The sequence below is a fragment of the Microtus ochrogaster genome, linkage group LG4, assembly GCF_000317375.1.
Source record: "Microtus ochrogaster isolate Prairie Vole_2 linkage group LG4, MicOch1.0, whole genome shotgun sequence".
Taxonomy (NCBI): domain Eukaryota; kingdom Metazoa; phylum Chordata; class Mammalia; order Rodentia; family Cricetidae; genus Microtus; species Microtus ochrogaster.
Window position 1 is genome coordinate 23844492 of NC_022030.1, and position 24680 is coordinate 23869171.

Below are 24680 nucleotides of genomic sequence, written 5' to 3' on the forward strand. Positions count from 1 at the left end.
CACACACACACACACACACACACACACACTGCTTAAGGGATGTTAGATGCTCCTTTTTCATATAAACTGTTCAGTTTCGTGCCTGGGATTTTATATGTGGTCAGCGAATACACACTTTTCTCTTTGTCAATCTAATTATTACACTCATCCCTGCTCCTGTATGATATTGGCAGTATGGTCCTGGAGTCCAGATTAGCTAGTCCTTTGTTTCATGAAGATCTTCCAGTCCTGGGAAAACTCAGCTCCTTCTAAAGACTTGGAAGTTAGGTTTAGTTTGGCGTAAGTTGTCTTTGAGATTAGAGTCAGTTTTCCTACGGGCTAATGCTGCAGGTGGATCCAGTTCCCCTGTAGAGTGCTGCAGACCGGTGGCAAGGTGGGAAATAACAATAATTTGCAGCTTACTTTCAAGTGATTAGCTCACAGGTACTCTGCAGGAAGCCAGCCACCCTCACTCCAGCTGATCAGCACCCCATCCCTGCCTTGGTTGCTCTGTCACGTTTAAGTCTGTCGTGTTGAGTCTCACTGCGGGAACCAGAACTTAGTTTTTCCACCCCCTGCCCTTGGACCCTGCTGCCTGCATAGTGTATTCCTGCGTAGATTGGATGAACGGGTTTGTGCCGCCTGCCCATCATTATCAAAACAGAGGCCCTGTCTTCATACCATGCTGAGTAACTTGATCTGTGCAAAGTGAAACCAGAAAGGGGACAATCGGGGTACTTTAGGTCTGATAAAAATTTGCACTTGGCTTGGGAGACTGATTTATCCTTCAGGAAGGCCTGACAGGGACTGGGAACATGTGCTTCTGACTTTCCCAACCGGTTTGTTGTATGACCTTAAGGAAGTCACATGAGCTTCCGCTTTTGCAATAGCAGAGGATTAGACAAGATAGGCTGTGATGGTCTCAAAATATAGAATGGAAAAACTATACATAGACCAGTTTCCATTAGCATAAGCTCACTGAAGGTACGGTGGCCTTTAAACTGGGGGCAGTCAGGACCTTTGTGCATTAAGACAGGGTTTATCTGTGTGGCCCTGGCTGTCTTGGAACTTGCTCTGTAGACCAGGCTGGACTTGTGTGGCAGTCATGACTCACTTAGTCTTTTCCTCCATGATTGCGGGTCACAGTCCAGTTGTTTTTGTGGGTCCATCCCAGTCAGGTTCTGGCAGGAAAAGGAAGTCCTTGAATGGAGGGCACCCTGGGCTCTCCAGCCAACAGGTGAGCATGTCTCCTTCTTGTGGTCATCAGGGGAATAACAGCTTTCCAAAGGTGGAGCCCCCCAAGTCCCAGAGTTCAGGGGCTCCACCTGTCACCAGTCAGAGAAATGTCTTGGCTCTATGCTTTACAAAATATTCTATTTTCTAGCCAAATTAAAATGAATATATTTTGTTGTATGTTGCCTATGAAATATGTAAGCAGTAGCTATTGATTGAGTCAAACTGTGAAAGTAAGACAAGACAAAGTGTACCTGTGTCAGGGATCCAGCTGCACTGGAGTGGGCTTGCCACTCTAGCTCACCAGAAAAGATGGCATTTCTCATGGGCCATCTGTAAAAGGCAAGGAGTGGACTTACTGACTAAGATGGTATTTGGAGGGCCAGGCTTCAGGCAGGCTCTACTGTGCACTTGGGACATGGAGTCAGAGCCGAAGGCCCCAAGACTCAGAATGTGTGCTCCCCAACTGAGCTTCACAACCACAACACCCCAAGACTCAGAATGTGTGCTCCCCGAGTGAGCTTCACAACCACAACACCCCGAGAGTCAGTCCAGAGAGTACAAAAAGGAAGATTCAAGCCAGGAGAACTATAGATAATTCCAAGTGGTAGTTTTAGGGTACAGAGTATGGTGAGCTTGGGTGTGTCCTGAAAAGTTGTGAGGGGAGGGGAGGGCCAGGTGGAGGAGAGCCTGCTTTAGAGCCCTGGGTGCTGGGGTTGACATGAGTGGGCACCTCGGAGTGAGCAGACACTCTGCTGTGCACCCAGAACTCCTCTGGGACCCCTGCAGGCTAGGAATGGTAGCCTACCATCTCCCACCAAGGAGGTCTACAGACCAGGGAGATACTGGTATCTCATACCAGTGGAGTAGACCCTACTGTCTGTATAGAGAGAGCAGGAATTTGGGGGTGCTTACTGGATGAGTGAAGAATGAGTAAATCAATGGAAGATCCCTGAGAAAGAATTCTTAAACCATGAACCCTGATGTAGAAGGAAGAAAAAGAAAGGGGTGTGGTCCCTATCCCGCCCGCGTTGCAGCTTCCAGGACACAGTGGCTTCCTGGAGGAATGCTTGCGGCATGGGGTGTTTGCCATGCCTTCCTGGGCAGGGCAGGGCAGGGCATTGCAGCTGTGGAGTTTCCGTTTCCCTGGGGCTGGCATGAAGAAATTCATCTGTAGGAGGGGCTTAAAACAGCTGAAGAGGGCAAATGATCTGTCCCTGGAAAGGTGGTGAGGGCACCTGGGCCAGAATCCATGGGAACGTGTAGGCCAAAGGCAGCAGGCATTGATTAGACTCTTAAAATTTTTTTTAAATTAATTAATATTCTCTCTGTCTCTCTCTCTCTGACTTGTTCCACTCTCCCCTCCCCTCACATGTTTCAGGACACACCCAAGCTCACCCCACTTTGTGCCCTAAAACTACCACTTGGAAATGCCCATAGTTCTCCTGGCCCAAGGTCTTCCTTTTTTTGTACTCTCTGGCCTGACTCTCGGGGTGTTGTGGTGTCTCCGCCCCTGCCGTGCACCAGCCATGACAGATGCTACATCTTCTCAGCTGTGATGCTCATGCAGAAAGTGCACATTCTGAGTCCCGGGGGCTTCTGCTCTGACTCCGTGTTCCAAGTCCACAACTCAGCACAGCAGAGCTTACCTGAAGGCCAGCCTTCCAAATACCATCTTACAGTCATGACGTCCACTAGAGATGACCCACGAAACACCAGCTTTCCTGGTGAGCTAGAGTAGCAAGCCCATCCGTACATCCGAGGACAGCTTGAGGGAGTTCTCCTCTACCGTGTGTGTCCTGGAAATTAAACTCGGTCCATTAGGCTTGGGGGCGTGCGCCCTCTCTGAGTCACTTCATATGCCCCTTGATTAAGTCTACTTAAAAACGTGTAAGAGTGTTTTGCCCACAAGTATTTTCTGTGCACCGGGAGTGTGTGCAGTGCCTGTGGAGGGCAGAAGAGAGTGTTAAATCCCCTGGAACTGGAATTCCAGATGGTTGTGAGCTGTTGTGTGGGTGCTTGGAACTGAACCCTAGGTCCTCTGCAAGAGCATCATGTGCTATTAACTACCGGGCCATCTCTCCAGCCTCAGTCTTGGGGCTTTTAAAAATCACACCTTTAAGCCGGGAGGTAGTGGCACACACCTTTTGAGGCCAGCTTGATCTACAGAGTGAGTCCCAGGATAGCCAAAGCTACATAGAGAAACCCTGTCTCAAAAAAACCAAAACAAAGCAAAATCATACCTTTAGGCGCTGGGAATGTAACTTGATTGGTCAGAGCAGTGGGAGATGCCCTGGGTTGGATCCCTAGGGAGATATAAGCAAGGCACGGTGGTACCATCACCCCTACAATCCTAGCACTGGAGAGGATTAGGAGAATCATCCATCTACATAGGAAGTGTAAGGCTGGCTCAGCCTAGAGGCACTGTCTCATAATAAATAAATAACAAGGAAACGGACAAACGAAGTGACATCTTTAACATGAGAACCATATATATCCCCTGTATATCTCTAAGGTGTCTGGGTTAGCCAGCTTTTCATTTCTGTGGAAAAAATACCTGTGAAAAGCAACTCAAAGCAGGGAAGGTTTCTTTTGTCTCATAGCTTCAGAGGTTCAGTTCCAGAGCATGGAAAGCCCTGGGGTTGTTAGCTGTTGTGCACGATACCCTTTAACTGGGAGATCCTGGTGTCTGTATATGTGGGGCTTCCTCCTCTACCCAGCTGGGGCTTCTGCTTAAGCTTATGTAGCCTCTTCTGTCCTAATGCGCCTGACGTCTTAAGTCCTGGTTTCCTAAAAGATAGCCCTCTCTTGCTTCCTAGAGTGCCTTCCTGCGACATTTCAGCCTCGTCCTCAAATGCCTGCTGTTTTCTTAGTCTGGGGCAGGAGCTGACTTGCTGCCTGCTGCGTTTCTCAGTCATGAGCTGTCTCTCCAGACACTGCTGGTATCATCTGTCTGGGCTTGGCCCTTGTGAATTTGGGTCTGTTGTTCCCCAAACTACTTGGCAAGGTTTTAGAAAGGAAGTAGAGACACTTGTCTGCGCTTGATTTCCATGGTGTAAGGGATCCCTGTCTTGATTAGCTATAAAGAGCTGTTTGGTCAAGAATGAGACCTTAGCAGACTTCAGCTTGTGTCCATTTGCCACGTTCTAAGGCGATGTTGGAGATGTGGAAACTGGAAAGTAGACATCTTCCGGGGTGTTGCCTAGAGAGGCAGATTAACCTGACAACGTTTCTACCAACATGGCGGGATGCCACGCGTCTTCCCTACACCCCTCCTCCATTCTCCACCTGTGGAATTGTATGTGTTAGGAACATGCTAACTGCTGCATGTATGTGAAATGTGTTTCTAGACCTGCTTTTACCATGCCTGTTTTCTTTCTTTGCACTATAGAATGTTCTAGTAGGAGACAGCAGACGTTCTCTTCCAGTCCTGCAGTTCTGTCACCGTGCCCTCTTGTCACGTGTTTATTTCAGGTCAGAGTTGCTGGATGTTCACGGTCATGCTTTCATTCTCTTCTAGGACACGGGGGTCGGGAAATCAAGCATCGTGTGTCGGTTTGTCCAGGACCACTTTGACCACAACATCAGCCCCACCATTGGGTAAGTGACAATGTGTTTCTTTTTTGACATCACTTTTTTGACCAAATATTTCCAACTCCACCATTGAGAATTGATCTCAACTTCAGAAATTTAGGGCTATTCTTGTATAATTTTTTTTCTTGTCAGTCTTCTTCCTCTTGAAAGACAAGGCCATTTTCTTGACGTCAAGACCATGGCTCTCAAGAGCAGGTTGCCTTTATCTCCGGAGGGGAGATGGTGTGCACTGACAGCTCCTGGTGTGTGGCTAGATTGCCTGGCTTTAATCCCCAGAAAGGCTGATCACTGTAGATTGAGGAAATCCAAAGTTTATGTGGAAAGAATTATTTTTTCTTTTCTGGAATGATCTAATGCTGAACAACCTCCCTCCCCCCCATAGCTTAAGTTTGCAGTGACAACATTGTTTCTGATGGTTGGGATGCCTTATGGCAGCTGCAGTGCCTAATGGGAGCTGCTCTACTTCCTGCTTACTTTGCTCTTCACTGTCTTCTGGTATTAGGAAGACTCAGCTCTCCTGTGTGTCTAAGAACGTCTAAGGCTTTTTTTTGACATAGTTAACTTGCACTCATAATTTTCTCTTTTGGAGCTTTGAGAAGGTGTTTCTAAGTTTCAGTCTCAGAGAAAAATAAGGCTATCAAGAACACTTCCCAAGTAAAATGTGGGTTTATTGGAGGATGATGGAAATGGAATTCCTAAGTTCCAAAAGCTTGATAGATTAGCTACCCCAAAGTGTGTTAACTCGGTGAGCCAGAATTCTGGCTTGAGGGCTCGTTTTGTTTAGCCTTTATGGAACTTTCAAAATTTTAAGCCAATATATGTTACTGTCTTTTCTGTAGTAAAAAAAAAAATAGCTGAAAAGACAATTTAAAGGAGGAGACGCTATCTTGGCTTACGGTTTCAGAGGGTTCCATCCATGGCTGCTTGCCTTCAGATGAACAGAACACCATAGCAGCAGAAGCTTAGAGTGGAGTTGAGCTGTGTTCAGGTTGTGGTGGCCAAGAAGCAGAAAGAGCGCATACAGGAAGAGGCTAGGGCAAGATACAGCATCTAAGGACTTGCCCTTAGTGACCAACTTCCTCTACCTATGTAGATGAAGCTGCAGGCCGCTTCCCGCAGCCCAGCTCCCACACGGCTAGCTTTACCCGAAATAATTACACGGAAACTGTATTCATTTAAACACTGCCTGGCCCATTAGTTGCAGCCTCTTATTGGCTAATTCTCACATCTCGATTAACCCATTTCTAATAATCTGTGTAACACCACAGGTGGCTTACCAGGAAAGATCTTAACCTGCTTCTGTCTGGAGTGGAAGAATCATGGTGACTGCCTGACTCAGCTTCTTTCTCCCAGCATTCTGTTCTGTTTACTCCGCCTACCTAATTTTCTGTCCTATTAAAGGGCCAAGGCAGTCTCTTTATTTAACCAATGAAATCAACACAAAACAGAAGACTCCCACATCATACCTAGACCTCACTTCCTACTTTTCATTAATGCTATTATATTATTAGCTCTTCAAAGGACTAGTCTACCCATCAAGTCAGAGTCTTTATGATCTAACAGTTCCCGGAAATGCCCCCACAGACACACCCAGGTGTATTTCATTATTCCATTAGGTGTCCCTTCACCACAGCCAATTTTGAAGACTTTGTGCTTCTGGCTTTTCTTGAGAGATCCATGGATATGGAATGGCGGGGGGGGGGGGGGTATGGCTGCCTGCCTGGCCACCCAGAGCCGGGCACATGGTATGGGGATTTCCTAGACTTATTATTACTGTTATTTTTGTCGATATAGTTGTCTTGCCTTATCTACCTGCTGGGTTGTTACCTGCCTGATCCTGTGGACCGTTCAGTTCATGTCCCTGAGCCAAGGGTTAATTGTGATGGCTTCCATGGGTCAGAGCACATAGGACGTCACAGAGATACAGACCTGACTCAGACCGAGCCAGTCAGAACTGGAGGTGTGGCCTCAGTACAGCAGTGCTTGTATGAAGTGGGTTTGATCCCAGCGCCACCGATACCAACCGGACAGACAGATGACAAACCGAGTTACTCTGTTCTCAAAGCCTGCCCTGTTCTTCCTGCTGGAATCACATTTGCAAGAGGACATCGTTTCTGCATCAGGAGCATAAGCCCACGTCACCTGAGTGACTCATGCTGGTGGTCATATAGATAGTGAAACATGGCTGATTCAAAGGCAGCTACATCACAGGCTCTGTACAGGCATGCAAGCTGCATCCCTGGAGCTTCCCGCACAGCCTTGCACCCATGCACTTGTTGCCTTGTGAATCTTGTTTTATTATATTATAAAAGAGTGTTTATTGTGGGAGGGTGATGTTTGCATGCATACCACAGAGCACATGTGGAGGTCAGCACAGCTTGAGGGAGTTGGTTCTCTCCTTCCAGCCTGTAGGTCCTGGGGCTCAAACTTAGGTTTTCAGGCTTGGTGGCACACACCTGTACTCTGCCTGACCCATCTTTCCCAGCCTGCCCCGAGAATCTTGTAAGCTTTAGGGTCTTCTGAGTTTTGCTTGCTTCTGCGTTTCCTTTCCTTTCTGAGTCTTATGAGCCTCCCTTCTCTGTCTAGGAGGATTGTTTGAAATTAGGTGAGCCATCTGAACAGGAGAGGATGATGAGAATAAAGAGGAGATGCCATTTTCTAATGTGGTCATGGGAAATTTGAACGATGGAAAACGGTTAAGGAGAAGACCACCCCGTAATTATACATGTGTATGTTGGTGTAACTTGAGCTTGGTACAGGTATCCAAAGTGGAGCATGCTTTTTAGTAATTGCGTCTAAAGCTGCACATGGTGGCACACAACTGTGACCCAAGCATTCAAGAGGTTAAGGCAGGAGGATTATGAATTTAAGCCCAGCCTTGGCCATGTAGGAAATTCAAAGCTGTCCTGGGTTATATAGTAAGACTCTGTCTCAAACAAAAATAAATAAAAATAAAAATGAAAAGAAATAAGACTAAGGAGGCAGGGAAGCATAGCTCAGTGGTAGAGCAGGTGGTGAGTGATTACAGTCCTCAACCCCAGCAGTCACCCCACAAATAAATAAATAAAATAGAAAAGAATTAAGTCTATGGAAACAATTATACAAGGACACAGCATATGCCACAGAACACTGAAAAGACTCATAACATGGTGTGCAATATTGTCATTTTAGAAACTGAGATTGATTGTTGTTCATCGAAATGGAAAGGTTCACAGAGTATAAAGTGGGAAGCCTAGCCCTAGATAGAGCCTTATCCATTTTCCAACTAAGAGTTTGTATAAAAGCAGTTAGTTGAGTTATTAGCGGTAGCCATGGCTAGGTGCTGAACTGGGAGCTGATATTTATTTCCTTCTTAATTCTCATTTCTTGAATTTCCTTTTTTTCTCCTTGCATGTGTGAGGTATACACATTGCTTAGTGGAAAAGAATAGGATCCATTTTTAAAATCTATTTGCTCTTGTTGGTAGTCTGGAAGGTCTTGTTTAAGTCCTCTAAAGGGAAATGAATCGACAATATTGGATTGTGTCACACGACCCTAGACTTTCCCTTCACTTCATGGCTTAGTCACTAAGTGTCACATGTTAACCTCTGGTGTGAGCGTGTATGTTGGTAGTGGGTGTGGAATCGCAGGGACTCAATGAGGTTTCTGCATTCAGCCTCGTAGGAGAACCGGAGGCAGAAGAAACAGTGCTCTGATGAGCCCGGAGCACACTGTGCTGGACCATGCTAGGCCATAGACTGGGCCAGATGCCCTGAGCTGCAACCTCCCAAACTATAGACCGTGTCACCCAAGAAGGAGAAAAACACTGCTGTGATACCTCAGGAATTACCTTGACTCAGTGATGGAACCTCACACGTAGTCCAATTTCCGATGTGACTAATTGTCATTGGTTTTAATTTTCATTTTTGCAGTATTGAGAATTGAGCATAAGGCCCCGTTCATGCCAGAGAATAGTCATGCTAAGTATTATATTCGTGAGCTGCAATCCCAACTCCTCTAAATGTGCTTAAAACAGTCTTCAAAGCTCTTTCCCAGAATCCAGGATATAGTCAAGGCTCCTATTCAGCTGTTACCTCTTTTCCTTTAGTTTAGGTTCTGGAAAAATCTTCTGGCCCTTTATTTATTTATTTTTTGCGGTGAACTTCTCTACCAGAGAGGAAGAACAACCACCACACGAGGATTCTTCTCAGATCACGCTTTAATGGACTGCGTCAGGATAGGCCCAAGGACTCTAAATCACTGCGCATGCTGGAAGCGGGGGACACGCAGCTCCCAAAGGCATAGCCAAATATGGAGTTGTTTATTTCCAACAAGACAGGATGTCGGCGCCATCTTGTAATGGCAATCCTGTCCGGCTCCCTGCAATTTTTTATGATATTTAAAGCACCCACAGCAGCTGACTTATGGAATGACCCTCATCCTACGCTTACCTGCTTGCTACCTTATAATGACATCCAGACTAAACTTCCATCTTAGGGTTTCTATTGCTGTGAAGAGACACTATGACCCACGGCCACTCTTATAAAGGAAAACGTTTAATAAAGTGGCTTAGTTTCAGAGGTTCAGTCCATTATCACCATGACAGAACATGGCAGTATGCAGGCAGACACGGTACTGGAGAAAGAGCTGAGAGTTCTGCGTCTTGATCCAAGGCAACAGGAAGTGAACTAAGTATCACACTGAGCTTTAGTATAGGAGGCCTCAAAGCCACACCTCCACAGTGACACACTTCCTCTAACAAGCCACACCTCCCAATAGTGCCACTCCCTATAGCCCTATGGGGGCCAATTCCATTCAAACTACCGTAGAATCCACACAGGTGGATGTGGGTGTTTCTTAGCCATCCCAGCAGCTTCTCATAACTTGTCAGGGTACTGGCACTGCTTGCGGTTTTTTAATGAATGGGAAACTTTAGTGCATAAAGAGAGGATATTCAATATTCTGTGTATTTGATTTTTTACACCTCTTATGAGCACAAAGAAAATGCTTGTTCAGAGGAAAAAGGTAAGAAAAGAACGGCAAGTGTTTGATGATTTACTGGCACCATAAAGTACTTCGTTTTCAATGGACCCATGCATATGCTTGTGTTATTTATCTCCGTGCTGGATAGTTCGCGTCGACTTGACACCGGCTACAGTCATCTCAGAGGAGGGAACCTCAATTGAGAAAACACCTCCATAAGACTGGACTGTAGGCAAGCCTGTAGGGCAGTTTCTTAATGAGTGATTGATAGCGGCAGGCCCAGCCCATTGTGGGAGTACCATCCCTGGGCTGGTGGTCCTGGGTTCTATAAGAAAGCAGACTGAGTAAGCCATGGGGAACAAGCCAGTAAGCATCGCCCTTCCATGGCCTCTGCTTCAGCTCCTGCCTCCAGGCGCCTGTCCTGTTCGAGTTCCTATCCCGACTTTCTTCAACAATGAACTGTGATATGGAAGTTTAAGCCAAATAAACCCATTTTCCCCCAAGTTTCTTTAGTCATGGTGTTTTATTTTTTAAAAATTTATTTATTTATTATGTATACAGCATTCTGGCTGCATGTATGCCTGCACACCAGAAGAGGGCACCAGATTTCATCACAGATGGTTGTGAACCACCACGTGGTTTCTGGGAATTGAACTCAGAACCTCTGGAAGAGCAGCCAGTGCTCTTAACCTCTGAGCCATCTCTCCAGCCCCCGGTCATGGTGTTTTATCATAGCAATAGAAACTTTAGCTAAGATCATCCCTACGTTTATTCAGACAGGTTGAGATTTGGCTGTATTTTTCTGTACTTGCTGCTAGTATTGAATTCATACTAGTCAGCCCAGGGAGTATGTTAAGACAACTTTCTGATTCTGCTCTTTTGATGCCAAAGTTTTAAAGTAATAAAATAAGACCATTTTTTCCCCTCACATTTGTTATAAGAATATGACTTTACATCAAAGGTTAGATATTTAATATTTCTCTGATATCAAGAGAATGTTATTCTAGGACAGTTGAATCTGTTTCTGCAGGCATTTTCTTTTAAAGATTTTATGGGTATGTGTATTTTATCTGCATATGTGTATGCACACCACATGTGTGCAGTGTCTGAGGAATTCAGAAGAAGGTATTGGATCCCCTAGCACTGGGGTTACAGATGGCTGTGAGCTGCCATGTAAGTTCTGGGAACCAAACTTAGATTCTCTGCAAGAGCAGCCAATGCTCTTGACCACTGAGCCACTCCTGCAGGCCACACATTCTTTTGTTTCGAAGGTCTAGCTGGATTACATAAAATGCTGGCTATCTTATTTACAGTAAGTAGTACAACTTTCATTACTACTTCCTAGGGGACTAGAGTTCTTGGGGTCTTCTTGAGGCTTAACATTAACATGGGTTCATGAGTTTCTGTGAAGGTTTGATAATGCAGGGGGTTGACTCTCTTTTCAGGGCATCTTTTATGACCAAAACTGTGCCTTGTGGAAATGAACTTCACAAATTCCTCATTTGGGACACTGCCGGCCAGGAGCGGGTGAGTACACACTTGTTTCTGACTTTCTAGGGACAAATTGGAGATAGCATTTGTATTTTGATTGGTTGTGGTCTTTTGTATTGGCCCCCATCTGTTACAAAGAGAAGTCTCCTTGATGAGAGGCGAGGGCTATACTTATCTGTGTGTAGAAGATGAAATATTAAAACAATAGTCAAGAATTATGCTGGTTTATTACTGTGGTAGTTGCGGGTTGACCTGGACCAGTAGGTTATTCTTCAGTGACAGGGCCTCAAGTGGGAGGTGGCCAGGAGATGAGAAGATAAAGAAGAATATAGGAAAGTTTGGCATCAGGACATCTTGCATAAGCTATGTCTTATGCCAAGCAAGCTCATTCATCAGTATAGCATCTTCTATACTGTTTTTAGGGGTAAGAAATGGGGTGAAATCAGCAGGAAGCTCATCAGACAATGTCACACAAGGGGAACATAGGATATCTCAAGAGAATTACAGTCTGAGCACACAGAGGCCTTGGGACTGATAACCACAGCCCCATACTGTGGGCAGAGTTGGGTTCTCAGGATCTGAAGCCAAAGCTCCCTCAAGGCTCTGGCCCCAGGCCATCACCATCTCTGCCAAGGGTATTCCTGGTTTTAGAGAAGGAGCTGTGGTCCTTCTTCAGCATCAGAATATCAGGGAAAGCCCTGGATCAGCCCCAGCCCTGCTCCAAGATCCATGATTTCTCTAGCCCTGGGTAGTTGAAAGGACAAGACTTGATTTCTCTTTTCTTGATCTTAAATCCAATTAGACAGCTGTTAGATACTGACAAGGTATGTCCACCCCAACTGCACCCATAGAGTTATCATGCCATGTTGGCTGTTGTTGTGGTTCCTAGGCAGCTTGGTCAGGTGGGCTTGTTGGTGGCTTCCCTTCTTTGGAAGCTTGCCTAGCATCTTTTGGTATCATGAAAGCTGGTCCTCAGGGAGGAGGTGTTCAGATCAGTTTCAGCTCAGGGGCCTCTGGTCCTTGTTTCTGAAGTGCATGATGTCTTCAGCAAGAGGGACTTCATTTTCACCTCTGGGGTACAGTCAGCGGCAAGAGCAATAGCCTGTAATATGTTGGGAGTCTCATGAACAACCCTGACCGATGACTCAAAAGAGGGCTTCTCGTGCCTGGTTTTGGTAGAGAGTCCTCAGCTCTAGGGGTGGGGGGGCATTGTCAGCTCAGATAGAAAAATTTCATTGTACTATTATGCATATTTATGTACCAACTTAAATGTTCTGTAGATATTTTTAGGTAAATAGTTAACAATATGATTCTTTATAACTTTTCCAGACATATTTACAGTTTCCTCACCCCTCCCTAGATAGACATCCCCCCCCCCGCCACCTTTCCCATTAACCCTTTCACATCACAGTACCCTGCTATTCCTTTCTCTGTTGCTTCTCCAACTCCAATCTGCATCCTGGTAATGGACTGTTTTCATTGTTTCCCAGAGGGTTTTTGTTTTGTTTTGTTTTGTTTTGTTTTGTTTTGTTTTTCGAGACAGGGTTTTGCTGTAGTTTTAGAGCCTGTCCTGGACTAGCTCTTGTAGACCAGGTTGGCCTCAAATTCACAGAGATCCGCCTGCTTCTGCCTCCTGAGTGCTGGGATTAAAGGCAAGTGCCACCACCGCCGAGCATGTCCCAGAGGTTTTAGTGTGTGCTGTTTTCATTTTATTTTCATTCCAGGAATAGTTTTTATTTCTTCTTCGTATATGTATTGCTTGTAGACAACAGATTTTGTTCTTTGGTTCATTCAGTCAGTCTGTGTGGTGTTTTGAATGAGAACAGCTTCTATTGACTCATGTATTTGAATGTTTGATTCCCAGTTGGTGGACCTGTGTAGGAAGGATTAGGAGGTGTGGCCTTGGTGGAGGAGGTGTGTCACTGGGGGTGGGCTTTGAAGTTTCAAAAGCCCATGCTAGGCCAGTCTTGTCCTGTTTCAGCCTCTGCCTGCAGATTGGAATGTAAGTTCCCAGCTTTTTCTTCAGTGCCCTGCTTACCTTCCTGCCCTCCATGCTTCCTGTAATGATGGTCAGGGACTAACCCTCTGGAAGTGTAATCAAGCCCCAGTTAAATGCTTCCATTGTGGGTTGCCTTGGTCATCACGTTTTTTCACAGCAATAGAACAATAACCAAGACGGCCTATTTCTTTTGATTAGAGAATTGAAGCCATTAATATTTAATGTTTTAATTGAAGTGTACATGTTAATTAAAGTGATTGTGTTGTTGATTTTGGGTAGTTTGTGTTCTCAGTGGTGGTAATTATGGTTTCACATTTCTTTTCAGAGTCTCTTGGATTTGTTTATTTCTTTCTTCAGCCTGAAATACTGCTTCCTGTATATGTTTTAGGTTTGGTTTGTGAGATATACCCCTTTATAAGCTATTTATATCCTGAGAAATTTTTCTTTTTCCTTCAACTCTGGTGGTAGTTTTTTGGGTGTGTTAGAATAGGTTGGCTGTAATAGTCTTTTAGAACCTGGAATGCACTGCTCCAGGCTTGTCTGCCTCTCAGAGTGTCTACTGAGAAACCAGCTGATGGATTTTCTATTATATGTGACTGGTGTTTCTCTTCTTCTAGTTTTTTTTTTTTTTTTTTTTTTCGGGACAGGGGTTCTTTGTGGTTTTGGGGCCTGTCCTGGAACTAGCTCTTGTAGACCAGGCTGGTCTCGAACTCACAGAGATCCGCCTGCCTCTGCCTCCCAAGTGCTGGGATTAAAGGCGTGCGCCACCACCGCCCGGCTCTTCTTCTAGTTTTGCATACACTTTTTTTGTTCTCCATACTTGGACCATGGATATTTTCTTTCTGGTCTTGTCTATTTGGTGTTTTACATCTGTATGAGTATATCTTTCCTTTGTTTGGGGAAGATATGTATTCTATGAATTGAAGGTTTGGTTTGTACATGATGCCCCATATTTCCTATATGCTCTTTTCCTGTGTTTTAATTTTTTTTGTTCAGATTTTCTACTTTTCTTTTGCTTATCGAGCTTCCCTTTGAGTTTTCTAGTTGGGTTTCTCAATTTCATCTTCATTTCAGCTTGAGTCCTCTTCAGTGTTTCTGCCCCTTCAATAAATTCTTTTCTCAAGTCCTGGAGTATCTTCATTTCTATCTTCATTTGTGTTTTCTTGGGCATCACTCAGGCATTTAGTCTCTTTAATTTCTAATTTCATTGAGCTGTCTCTTAGTGTCATCTTTAAACTCTTTGAATTCTTTGATGATGTTTATGATTGTTCTTTCTAATTCTGTCTTCTGGGTTTCATCTAAACAATTCTCACTGGTGGATATTTCTGCAGGACTGTTGGGTGGTAGGGGAGATACTGACTTGATTTTTCATGTTGCTTGTAGGTTTTTTGTTTGTTTGTTTGTTTGTTTGTTTGTTTTTTATGAGATCTAGGCATGTGGACTTCTTTTGTAAGTTCTCTGTCTGATGTGGACAGAGCAGGTTAGGACAGAGGATGTGTGGACTGATTGAACTTGGAGGTTAGAAAGGGCTTAAGTGGAATTAAACCAGGTAGGGATTGGGGATTTGGACCAGATGAGCATCTTGGTCCAAATCTAGAGTGTGGGATAGATATGTCTGAGTGGAGATGTTGGATATGGTGTGGTGGGGCCCTGGTCTAGAGATTGGTTGTGGTGCAAGTAGATGTGGCCAGACTAAGCTAGGGCACTGGTTCTGGGACCTGGGCTGGATCTGGAGTGTTCAGAAGGGTCAGGCAGACTCACTTCATTAGACCTCGGAGAAATGTACAGTATCTGGCTGGGTGGAGAGATAGGATGTTCAACATGCTTTCTCATGCATACAACCCAGAACCACCTTCAGGGGCAGCACTACCCACTGTGGGCTGGGACCTCTCACATCAATCATTAATCGAGAAAATGTCCCCACAACACAACTTGTTGGGCATTTTCCTAGTTGAGGTTCCCTTTCCCCAAATGACTCTAACATGTTGACCAGAAACTATTTTATGTTGACCAACTTCTATTTTAATTCACTTAATAATCTTGTCTGTCTCTGAAAAGGTTTCAGTTTCTTATCTTTCTCTCAATGGAAGAATAATCCTTAATTTTCATTTTTTTGGTACTTATAAATGCAGTGCTTATGTAATATTTATTTTATAGAAGTCCTTCCTTTAAAACTGAAGTTCTAAGCTAGGTGGTGGCATACCCTAACCCCTGACAGGCAGAGACAGGCAGATCTCTGTGAATTTAAGACTAGCCAGGTCCACAGAGTGTAGATGGACGTTTCTGTCCTGCCTGGTCCTGCAGCTGTTCAGTCCCAAAGAAACACACAGAGGCTTATATTAATTATAAACTGTTTGGCCTATTAGCTGAGGCTTATAATTAACTAGCTCTTACAACTTAAATTAACCCATAATTCTTATCTGTGTTTAGCCATGTGGCTTGGTACCTTTTATCAGTGTGACATTCTCATCTTGCCTCCTCTGCGTCTGGGTGGTGACTGCAGACTGAGCCTTTCCTCTTCCCAGAATTTTACTCATCTGGTCACCCGGCCTATACTTCCTGCCCAATTAGCATTTTATTAAACCAAATATGAGTGGTAAATCCTTGCAGGGTACAAGAGCATTCTCCCACAGCAACAGAGTGAATTCTAAGACAGTCAGAGCTACACAAGGAAACCCTGACTGGTAACACAAATAAACAAACTGAAGTTCCAGTAATTTCAGGTTAAAGCCTTTTAAAGAATATTTCAAGAATTGGGTGATTTCCTGGCCTACAAATGCTAATCTCATTAAAATGCCTTTTTTTGCCAGCTAAAAAGTTTGAAAGCACAAACTTTATTTATTTATTTGACTTTTTTTAAGACAGGGTCTCACTGTGTAGCCCTGACTGTCCTGGGACTCTTTCTATAGCCCAGGTTGGCCTTGAACTCACAGAGTTCTGCCTGCCTCTGCCTCCCAAGTGCTGGAATTAAAGGCGGGAATCACCATCACCCAGGAAGGCTACATACATACTTTTATAAAGTGTAGGCCTGGGGACCTTCTCTAAGGTCCCTGCTGCTCCCCAAATCCAGCTAACATATTCACAGAGAAAATGTGTGCTTGGAGGCTGGCTCCTGTCTTTACTTGCCTGGGTTTCTTTGCAGTTGATTGGCTGTCTTTTCTTGCTTGTTTGTTTTGTCTCTGGGTTGTCATAGGAACCTGACTGAGTTTTGCCCCCTCGGTTTGGCCATGAAGCAGGTGCTTTAATGAAGGATGATCCGTCAATTTCACAGGAAAGTGGCTTGTCATGAGCAAGCAACAGCATGGCGTCTACCACCCGCTGATCTTCCTTGTGACTTGCTGTGTGCAGATGTGCAGACACTGCCCTGAATGCCCTGTGTGTAGCATCCTCTCCTCTGCGCTGTGAGGTACCTGGGACTACTCTCATTGACCAGCGAGGTCATCAAACCACAGAGGTTGATTATGGCACTCACGGCCATATGGCTAATGAGGCACAGAGCTGAATCTGATTGAACAATCTGGGTCCTGGGTTTCCTTTTTATTTATTTATTTATTTTTAATAGAAACCATACAGTTGAAAACACAGGCATCCGCCCAGTTATTTCTACTGTTGGCACAGCCTGCTATTCTTCAGAGCAATTGATGGAGGTCGTGGCATCAGGATCAGCTGTTTCCATCAGACTGTACTGTGCCACCCAGGAGAGACTTCTGAACAGTCTGCGCAGAGCATTGATGTTTCCGGGGCCTGCTCTAGTGAGCAGATTGCTTTCTATTAATTTGGTACTCCATCCCACTGACTGTGGCAGGTTCCCCAGTGTCTATGTCGAAGGAAAATAGCACCAGGAAAATTTCAGTTGGTATTTCTAATAATCTTAATTTCTAATTGTCTTCGTTTATATTCCTAACACTTGGCTGCTATGGGTTGTGGACACTGCTGATTATAGTACCATGTATGTGTGTATGTGTATATATGTGTATGTAGATGATTACAGTTCTGAGTATGGAATGGAGCCACCTCCAGCCTTACTGTCATAATTCTTAGGAACACTGAGAAGCAGTGATACTCATCTTTATGCTTCCGGGGAGCTGGTTTCCATTTTGACTAGTGATTTCAGGTGAATGTGTGTGGGTGATAGCTACAGGCCCATACAGGCATCAGTCTCGCTTCCCCTCAGTGACCTGACTTGGTTATTCTTGGGCTGGCCTGGTCTGCTGTCTTTTGATGGAGTCTCAAGTCTGCCTAGCTTTTCAGTTGTCACTGCAGCTTGCTGCCAGCTTTAATTGTGGTTGTAATGACATTGCCTTATGGAAGAGCTAAAAATAAATTCTTGACGACTTCCCGTGCCTATTGCTGTTTGTTCTGTTTCAGTAATTATTGGAGTCCAGTGGATTTTATTACACACACACACACACACTTCTGTGGAAATCTCCCACCACTATCCTCTTAGAACTTTAAACAAGCACAGTGTCTTTGGTGCAACACTGTATCAATATAATGACAAAGGTTTCAGTGTTGGCGGAGGGTGAGCACTCTGCTGTGTTAGTTATCACCGTTTGCTCACCTGTGAGGGGAGTGTGTGGCATGCACAGCATGCTAGCAAATGCCCTGCTTGCTGTCCAGCACCAATTCTCTTATATTTGAGGCACAAATTTACATACTCTGAAAGTAATTTTCTCTGTGAGCACAGATATTCATTCCTTCCTGGTTGGGAAGTGTGTTGGGCCTTGATGTGTATGTAACCCGCATCTTGCTTTCTTCATGCTGCCCGGAATCTACAAGAGCAACAAGTGTTCTTAACCACTGAGCCATCCCTCTAGCCCCTTGTAATGTTTTTTAAATTAACTAACATTAAAAATAAAAGAAATAAAGAGAAAACACAAATATAATAACTATAAGGAAGCCAGGGCTGGTGTCACAGGTTTGTAATCCCAGTTTCTCAGGAAGTTGAGGCAAGAGGTTAAGAAATTTCAGCCAGGCAGTGGTGGTGCACACCTTTAATCCCAGCACTAGGGAGGCAGAAACAGGAGGATCCCTGTGAGTTTGAGGCCAGCCTGTTCTACATAGTGAGTTCCAGGACAGCCAAGGTCCCACAGAGAAACCATGTCTTGAAAAGCCAACCAACCAAACAAACAAATAAAAAAAAACTTCACGGTCTTATGGAGTTAGGGTGAGTTCAAGAACTGCCGGGCAATTTAAGAAGGCCCATTTTCAAAAATAAGACGTGAGCCTGGTGCACAGCCTGTGCCTGCAGTCCCAGCATCTGAGAGCGAGCCGCGCAGTCTCAGCATCTGAGAGCCGCGCAGTCCCAGCATCTGAGAGCGAGCAGCGCAGTCCCAGCATCTGAGAGCCGCGCAGTCCCCGCATCTGAGAGCCGCGCAGTCCCAGCATCTGAGAGTGAGCAGCGCAGTCCCAGCATCTGAGAGCCGTGCAGGCAGAAGTGTCACCATTTGCTTCACGTCAGACAGAGCTGCAGAGTGAGACTGTATCTCAAAAGAACAAAACAAAGTAAAAAGTTAGGGAAGTTGGGACTGGAAGAGACAGCTCAGCGGTTGAGAGCATTTGCTGCTTTTACAGAGGACCTGGGTTCAGTTCCCAGCACCCACGTTAGATGGCTCACAACTACCTGTAACTCCAGCTCCAAGGAATCTGACTCCCTCCTTTGGCCTCTTTGGGTACATGTGTTTTGAGGAGCCTACAAAGAAGACCACTCAGGCAGTTTCTAGCCAATCGAAAGTTTTCATTCCAGACAGCTGGGACTACACTCAGGTACTAGGGTACAAGTGTAACCCTGAGTATTCAGTAAGCAGGGTTCTCAACCTGTGGGCTCTGATCCCTTTATGGCTATTGAAAATACCAGATATTTGTATTCTGATTCATAACAGTAGCAACATTACAGTTATGAAGTAGCAATGAAAATAATTTTATGCTTGGGGGTCACCACAGCATGAGGAGCTGTAGGGTCACAAGCATTAGAAAGGTTGAGAACCACTGCTCTAGAGCAAGGAAGGGGATTTTAAAGGCAAAAACCACATCCTGGTATCTTGCTCAGCAGCTGGAAGGGGGAGTGGGGGGTAGGTTTTGCACAAGCAGCAGTTTAATAGAAGCCAAGATAAATTAGCTGGGTCACCTTACCCGACCCACCCCAAGACAGGGTTTCTCTGTATAGCCCTGGCTGCCATGGAAGTCACTCTATAGACCAGACTGGTCTCGAACTCAGAAATCCACCTGCACCTGTCTCTCAAAGTGCCGAGATTAAGGGCAAGTGCCGCCGCCACCTGGCAGCTGGGGCATCTTGACCTTGGTTTCCTAGAATGGAGTTGGGTAATTTTCCACAGGGCTTATCATCAAGGAGATCACATTCTAGTCAAACCTAAAATGACCACGGCGAGAATGCAAGATGGAGGCACCTCTGCACGTGTGTCTCGTCCGGTCACACCTGTGCTCACGTGCACATACCCACACACAGACACACACACATAAAATACAACTTAAAAGTCTAAGCCCAAACTTTATACTTACAGAAAAGTTGCAAAAGTAATCCAACAATTCACTAGGTTGGGGGTAGCCACAACTAGCTAGGAAAGGCGATTTGAGAGGCACAGGGGAGCTATCAAAGGCCAAGCTAGAACGAGAAGCTCACCTCAGTCTGAACCACAGTCTCCAAGGTGTGTGATGGCCTGAGGAAAGGCAGTGGGTATTTAATAATCTTTAGTAAGAGGAACTGTAAGTAGAGCATGGATTCCAGAAAAGGCAGTCATGAAGAGACACGGTTGGTAGTTTAATCTTCTACGGGTCTCTGTTGGGTTCTCAGCCAGTTTGTTGAAGGGACAACTTCACACTGCTTTATTAAGACATCTCTCTGTAGAATATTCTCATGAATGGTCTAGAAAGTTCTGCCCAGAAGGTTCATATATATAGAGAGAGACACATAGAAACACAGACACACACACACACATATACACACACACACACATCTGAAGCTATACAAATAACATTGTTCAGAGATACTCACTACTTCCTTTTGTCTTTCCTCTCTCACAGCCCCCTCTTTACTCACTCTCGACTTCCTCAAAGCTGACGTCTTTCCCTTTTGTCTCCTCTCTGATTGCCTTAGGAGCAGCGGAACCCAGCTTTCATTATTTGTGGGAAGCCACCCTGGTGACTTCCGTGGTTTGGAGCTATAGTGACAGAGGACGCTTGTGTCTGCATTTGCTCCTTCGTCCCTTGTTGGCACGCAGAGTAATACTTATCTCCCTTCTCTTCCCAGAACTCAGCTTCACCAGGATCTAGCTCACATACAGCACACGTCATCTGGTTAGAATGTGGAGTTCAGGGGTTCTGCAGTACTCAGAATTTTGCGACTTTTACTGCAGTCAGTTTTTTTTTTTTTCTTAGAACATTTTCATCTTAATGGAAAGAAACTATCCACACATTTGTCTTGGGATTTCACCACTGCGATGACACATCATGACCAAAAAGCAAATTGGGGAGGAAAGGGTTTATTTGGCTCACATTTCAGCCTTGCTGTTCACATTGAAGGAAGTCAGGACAGGAACCCACATACACCTTTACCCACTGAACCATTTTGCTGGCCCATTAAATTTTTCTTTCAGTGTATAAAATAATAGATTTCATATGTGTGTGTATATGTATATATATCTTTGTGATTTGCTTATGTTCATTCAACCATTACCCTTTTTTGACCTGTCCTTGTTTGTGTCCTGCTGGTATCCTCCCCACAAATTGTTCCCTCTCTGCTTTCATTTCATATATATATAATTATATATACATTCAGTATATGGAAGAAAACATTGAATATTTGTCAGTCTACCCCCCACCCCCACCACTATCCTCTCTTGATCCCCTGTCTCCATTTTTCTCCTCTTTAGATCATCTTTAGGGGATTTTCTTCTCTTTCATGCTGCCCCCTTTACTTTTATCTATCTATCTATCTATCTATCTATCTATCTATCTATCTAATCTATCTTCATCATTATCATCATCATCATCTGTCTATTATCTATCTCTACCTCCACACATACATATATACGTGCATATATACATATACATTAATTTAAAAGATTTTACATATAGAGAAACATGGTATTTGCCTGAGTCTGGATTATTTCATTTAACATGATGGCCTCTTTTGTTGAAGATGATGTCATTTCATTCTTCTTTATGACTGAACAAGACTTGTGTGTGTATGTGTATCACAGTTTTTATCCTTTCATTTGTGCTAGACATCTAGGCTGGTACACACACACACACACACACACACAGAGTTTTTTAGAATGGCTTGCAGGCTGTCGTCCAGCTAATCCAACAATGGCTGTCTACCGATGGAAGGTCCAAGAATCCAGTAGTTAAGTCTGCAAGATTGGACGTCTCAGTTGGTCTTCGGTATATGCCAGAATCCTAAAGAAGTAGGTTCTAATGCCATATAGTAATGAACTTGCCTGTGAGAACAAGGGCAAGCAGGCAAAGAGAGCAAGCAAAAAGCTTCCTCCTTCCACGTCCTTACATAGGCTGCCTGCAGAAGGTGTGGCTAGGATTAAAGGTGAATTATCCCCACCTCAAAAGATGTGGATTAAAGATGGATCTTCCCACTTTAAATGATTTAATTAAGAAAAATCCCTCACAGACGTATCCAGCCACTTGGACTTTTGTTAATTCCAGACGTAGTCAAGTTGATAACAAGGAATAACTACCAGGTTGCTGATTCTTTTAATTTTGTTATTTCTGGTTGGTCTGAGTATCATTTGTTACTTTCTTTCTCTCTGATGCATATGAGAAGTGTATGGGTTTTCTGAGTCAACACAATTGAGTCTTTCTTGGCTTCTCTCTCCCATGTAATTTGTTTTTGCTGCCTGCTGGCTTGCTGGCTGTCAGTTACTCTGGTTTGTGCTTGCCTGGAACAGTCTCTGTCAATCACTTTCACAGATAACTTCAGAGGGTAGAGTACTCATGGCTGGCTGTTGTTCACTGTTCTGCTTTTTTGGCTTTTAGCATCACTGCTGAAGGTCATCGTTCTAATGGACCAGCTTTTGTTTGTGACTTTGGTTTTTTATTTTATTTTATTTTATTTTAATCTTGCAGCTTTTTTAAAAAGATTTATTTATTTATTATGTATACAACATTCCTTTTACATATGCTTGCATGCCAGAAGAGGACACCAGATCTCATTATAGATGGCTGTGAGCCACCATGTGGTTGCCGGGAATTGAACTCAGGACCTCTGGAAGAACAGTCAATGCTTTTAACCTCTGAGCCATCTCTCCAGCCCCCTAATCTTGCAGCTTTTAATATTGCTCCTTTTCCCTGCTTTTTAACTATAAAGTGCTATAGAAGGTTCTTCCCTGGTCATGTCTGCTTGACGTTCTAAAGAGTTCTTGTTCTTGGATAAGATTCTTTCCCTAGGTTTGAGCAATTCTGCTAGGACTTCATGACCGTGTTTTCTGAACTTTTATTTTATATTATATTACTTAACTGTACTCTCTTTTTGTATCAAATTTATTTTAGGTTTAATTTTAGGCTTAAGTATGGTGCTAAGAGGGGATAGAGAACCAGGCAAGAGAAAGTCTGCGTGTAATACTGAATGGATGTGGGTCTCTCCTGTCCCCCATTGGCATCTGAGTGCCGTATTTTCTCACGCTTCTCTTCTGTGATGCTCCCTCTTGTGTTTGATCTAGTGTACTGGTGATGTTTTCTGATTGACTTTCTCATTCCTAATATTTCTCGGTATAAGTTTTTTGTGTGTGTGTGCTTTGTTTTTGTTTTGTAATTTCTCATCTGAGTTTCTGACTTTCTTACCTGTGCTCATGAATTTTTATCCAGATCTTGAATTGATTCTCTAGTTCATTGATCTCATTGTGCCCTTGTTGAAGTCATAGGTCAGTGTTACAAGTTGAGTTTTGAATTCTTTGACATTTCATGCATTTCAGGATTTTTATGTGTGGTACAGAATTGTTAGGATCTTTAAAGAGGCATTGTCTTAACTTGGCTTTTTGTTTGTTTGTTCTTGTTTTTGTGGTTTTATGTTGCAATTTGCGTAGCTGTGGCTGTTAATATTCCCTCCAGTTTTAGTTTGGGATCAGCTTAGGGAGACCATCTCCCTGAGGGCGAGAGTCCAGTACTGCTAAGAGAGGAAGCAAACTGCTGTCAACATGACACAGGACGGCGCAGGACCGGGAGCAAATCCCAATGAAGCCGAGCACTGGATCAGCTACAGCGTGAGAGAGGACAGAAACAGCACAGATGTATATGTACGTTTGTGCTTCTACTGCACTGGCCGGATGTCTGTCAGAGCTGTCTCCGTGTTAGGGGCGTCTCTTTCTCTGTGTACCAGGAGCCTCTGCTGGCCACACGCAGCTTCGCAGGCTGTGGGTGGGGCAGGACCTGTCAGGCTTCAGTTGGTACACCTAGGCTGGCTACCGGTCGAGCCTGAAGGGTATTGCCCACATGTGCTCTGGAGTTGGGAAAGCGAGCAGAGCTTCTGGGGTCTGTGCTGTGGGGTCAGTCTCAGGGCTTTCCCTTGGGAGGCTGTGGAAGTCAAGCACTCTGCTGGAACGTCTCAGACCACCAGGACTGAACCTCAAAGCAGGTGACTCCAGGCTGACTGCAGGCTTAGGGCTGTCACTCTCTGCAATTATCCTGAAGAAAGAGTCTGCCCAGCAACCCAGGCCAGAGCTGCTGACCACAGTGCCCTTTACTGCCTCAGTGAATTTCTCAAGGTTCCTGCATCTGGCCCTCCTCTCCAGTGATCTTCCATGGCCACCTCCTAACCAGGCTCTGAGGCAGGTTGCCAGTCTCCCTACTCGATGGCGGTTCTCCTCTCTTCAGGCTTCAGAATTACCTCAGTCAGAAACAACAGGTTTCTTCCATACAGCTCAGGCTACATGTAACCCTCATAGGCAAAATGGTCCTCATCATAGTCTGCTTTCTGTTGCTATGATAAACACCATGGTTTAGGGGGAGGAAAGGGTTTATGTGGCCTTCGGTTCCAGGTCACAGTTCATAGCTGAAGAGTCGGGGCAGAAACTCAAGCAGGAACAAAGTAAAAACCGTCCTTGCTGGATTGCTATCTGTTTCCTAGGTGACTCTAGGTTGTGTCAAGTTGGTAGTAAAAACTAAGTCACACAGAACTTCTCTCAGATTCTGACCTGTTACACAGCAGTTACTGTCTGACCAGATTCTCAGCTGGATCCAGGACTCACAAGAAGTGTAGCTTGTCTGTTTAAAGGATTGGCTTACATATGCCAGAAATACAAGACAATGCTAGATCCTTGTTCCAAAGGCTTTGGTAGAGCCATGTGCAGTGGCACATGCCTTTGTTCCCAGCATTTGGGAGGCAGAGGCAGGCTGATCTCAGTGAGTCAAGGCCAGCCTGATCTACAGAGTGAGTTACAAGATGGCCAGGGCT

General features: G+C 44.6%; 1 protein-coding gene across 1 annotated transcript in view; it reads left to right on the forward strand.

Moving 5' to 3' along the window:
* The window catches only part of Rab31 (RAB31, member RAS oncogene family), a 123210-nt gene that overhangs the window by 42363 nt on the left and 56167 nt on the right, over positions 1-24680 (forward strand). The window contains exons 2-3 of the mRNA XM_005361329.3: positions 4733-4812; positions 11214-11295. Coding sequence (XP_005361386.1) covers positions 4733-4812; positions 11214-11295 — 162 coding nt within the window. The remainder of the gene's footprint in view (positions 1-4732; positions 4813-11213; positions 11296-24680) is intronic.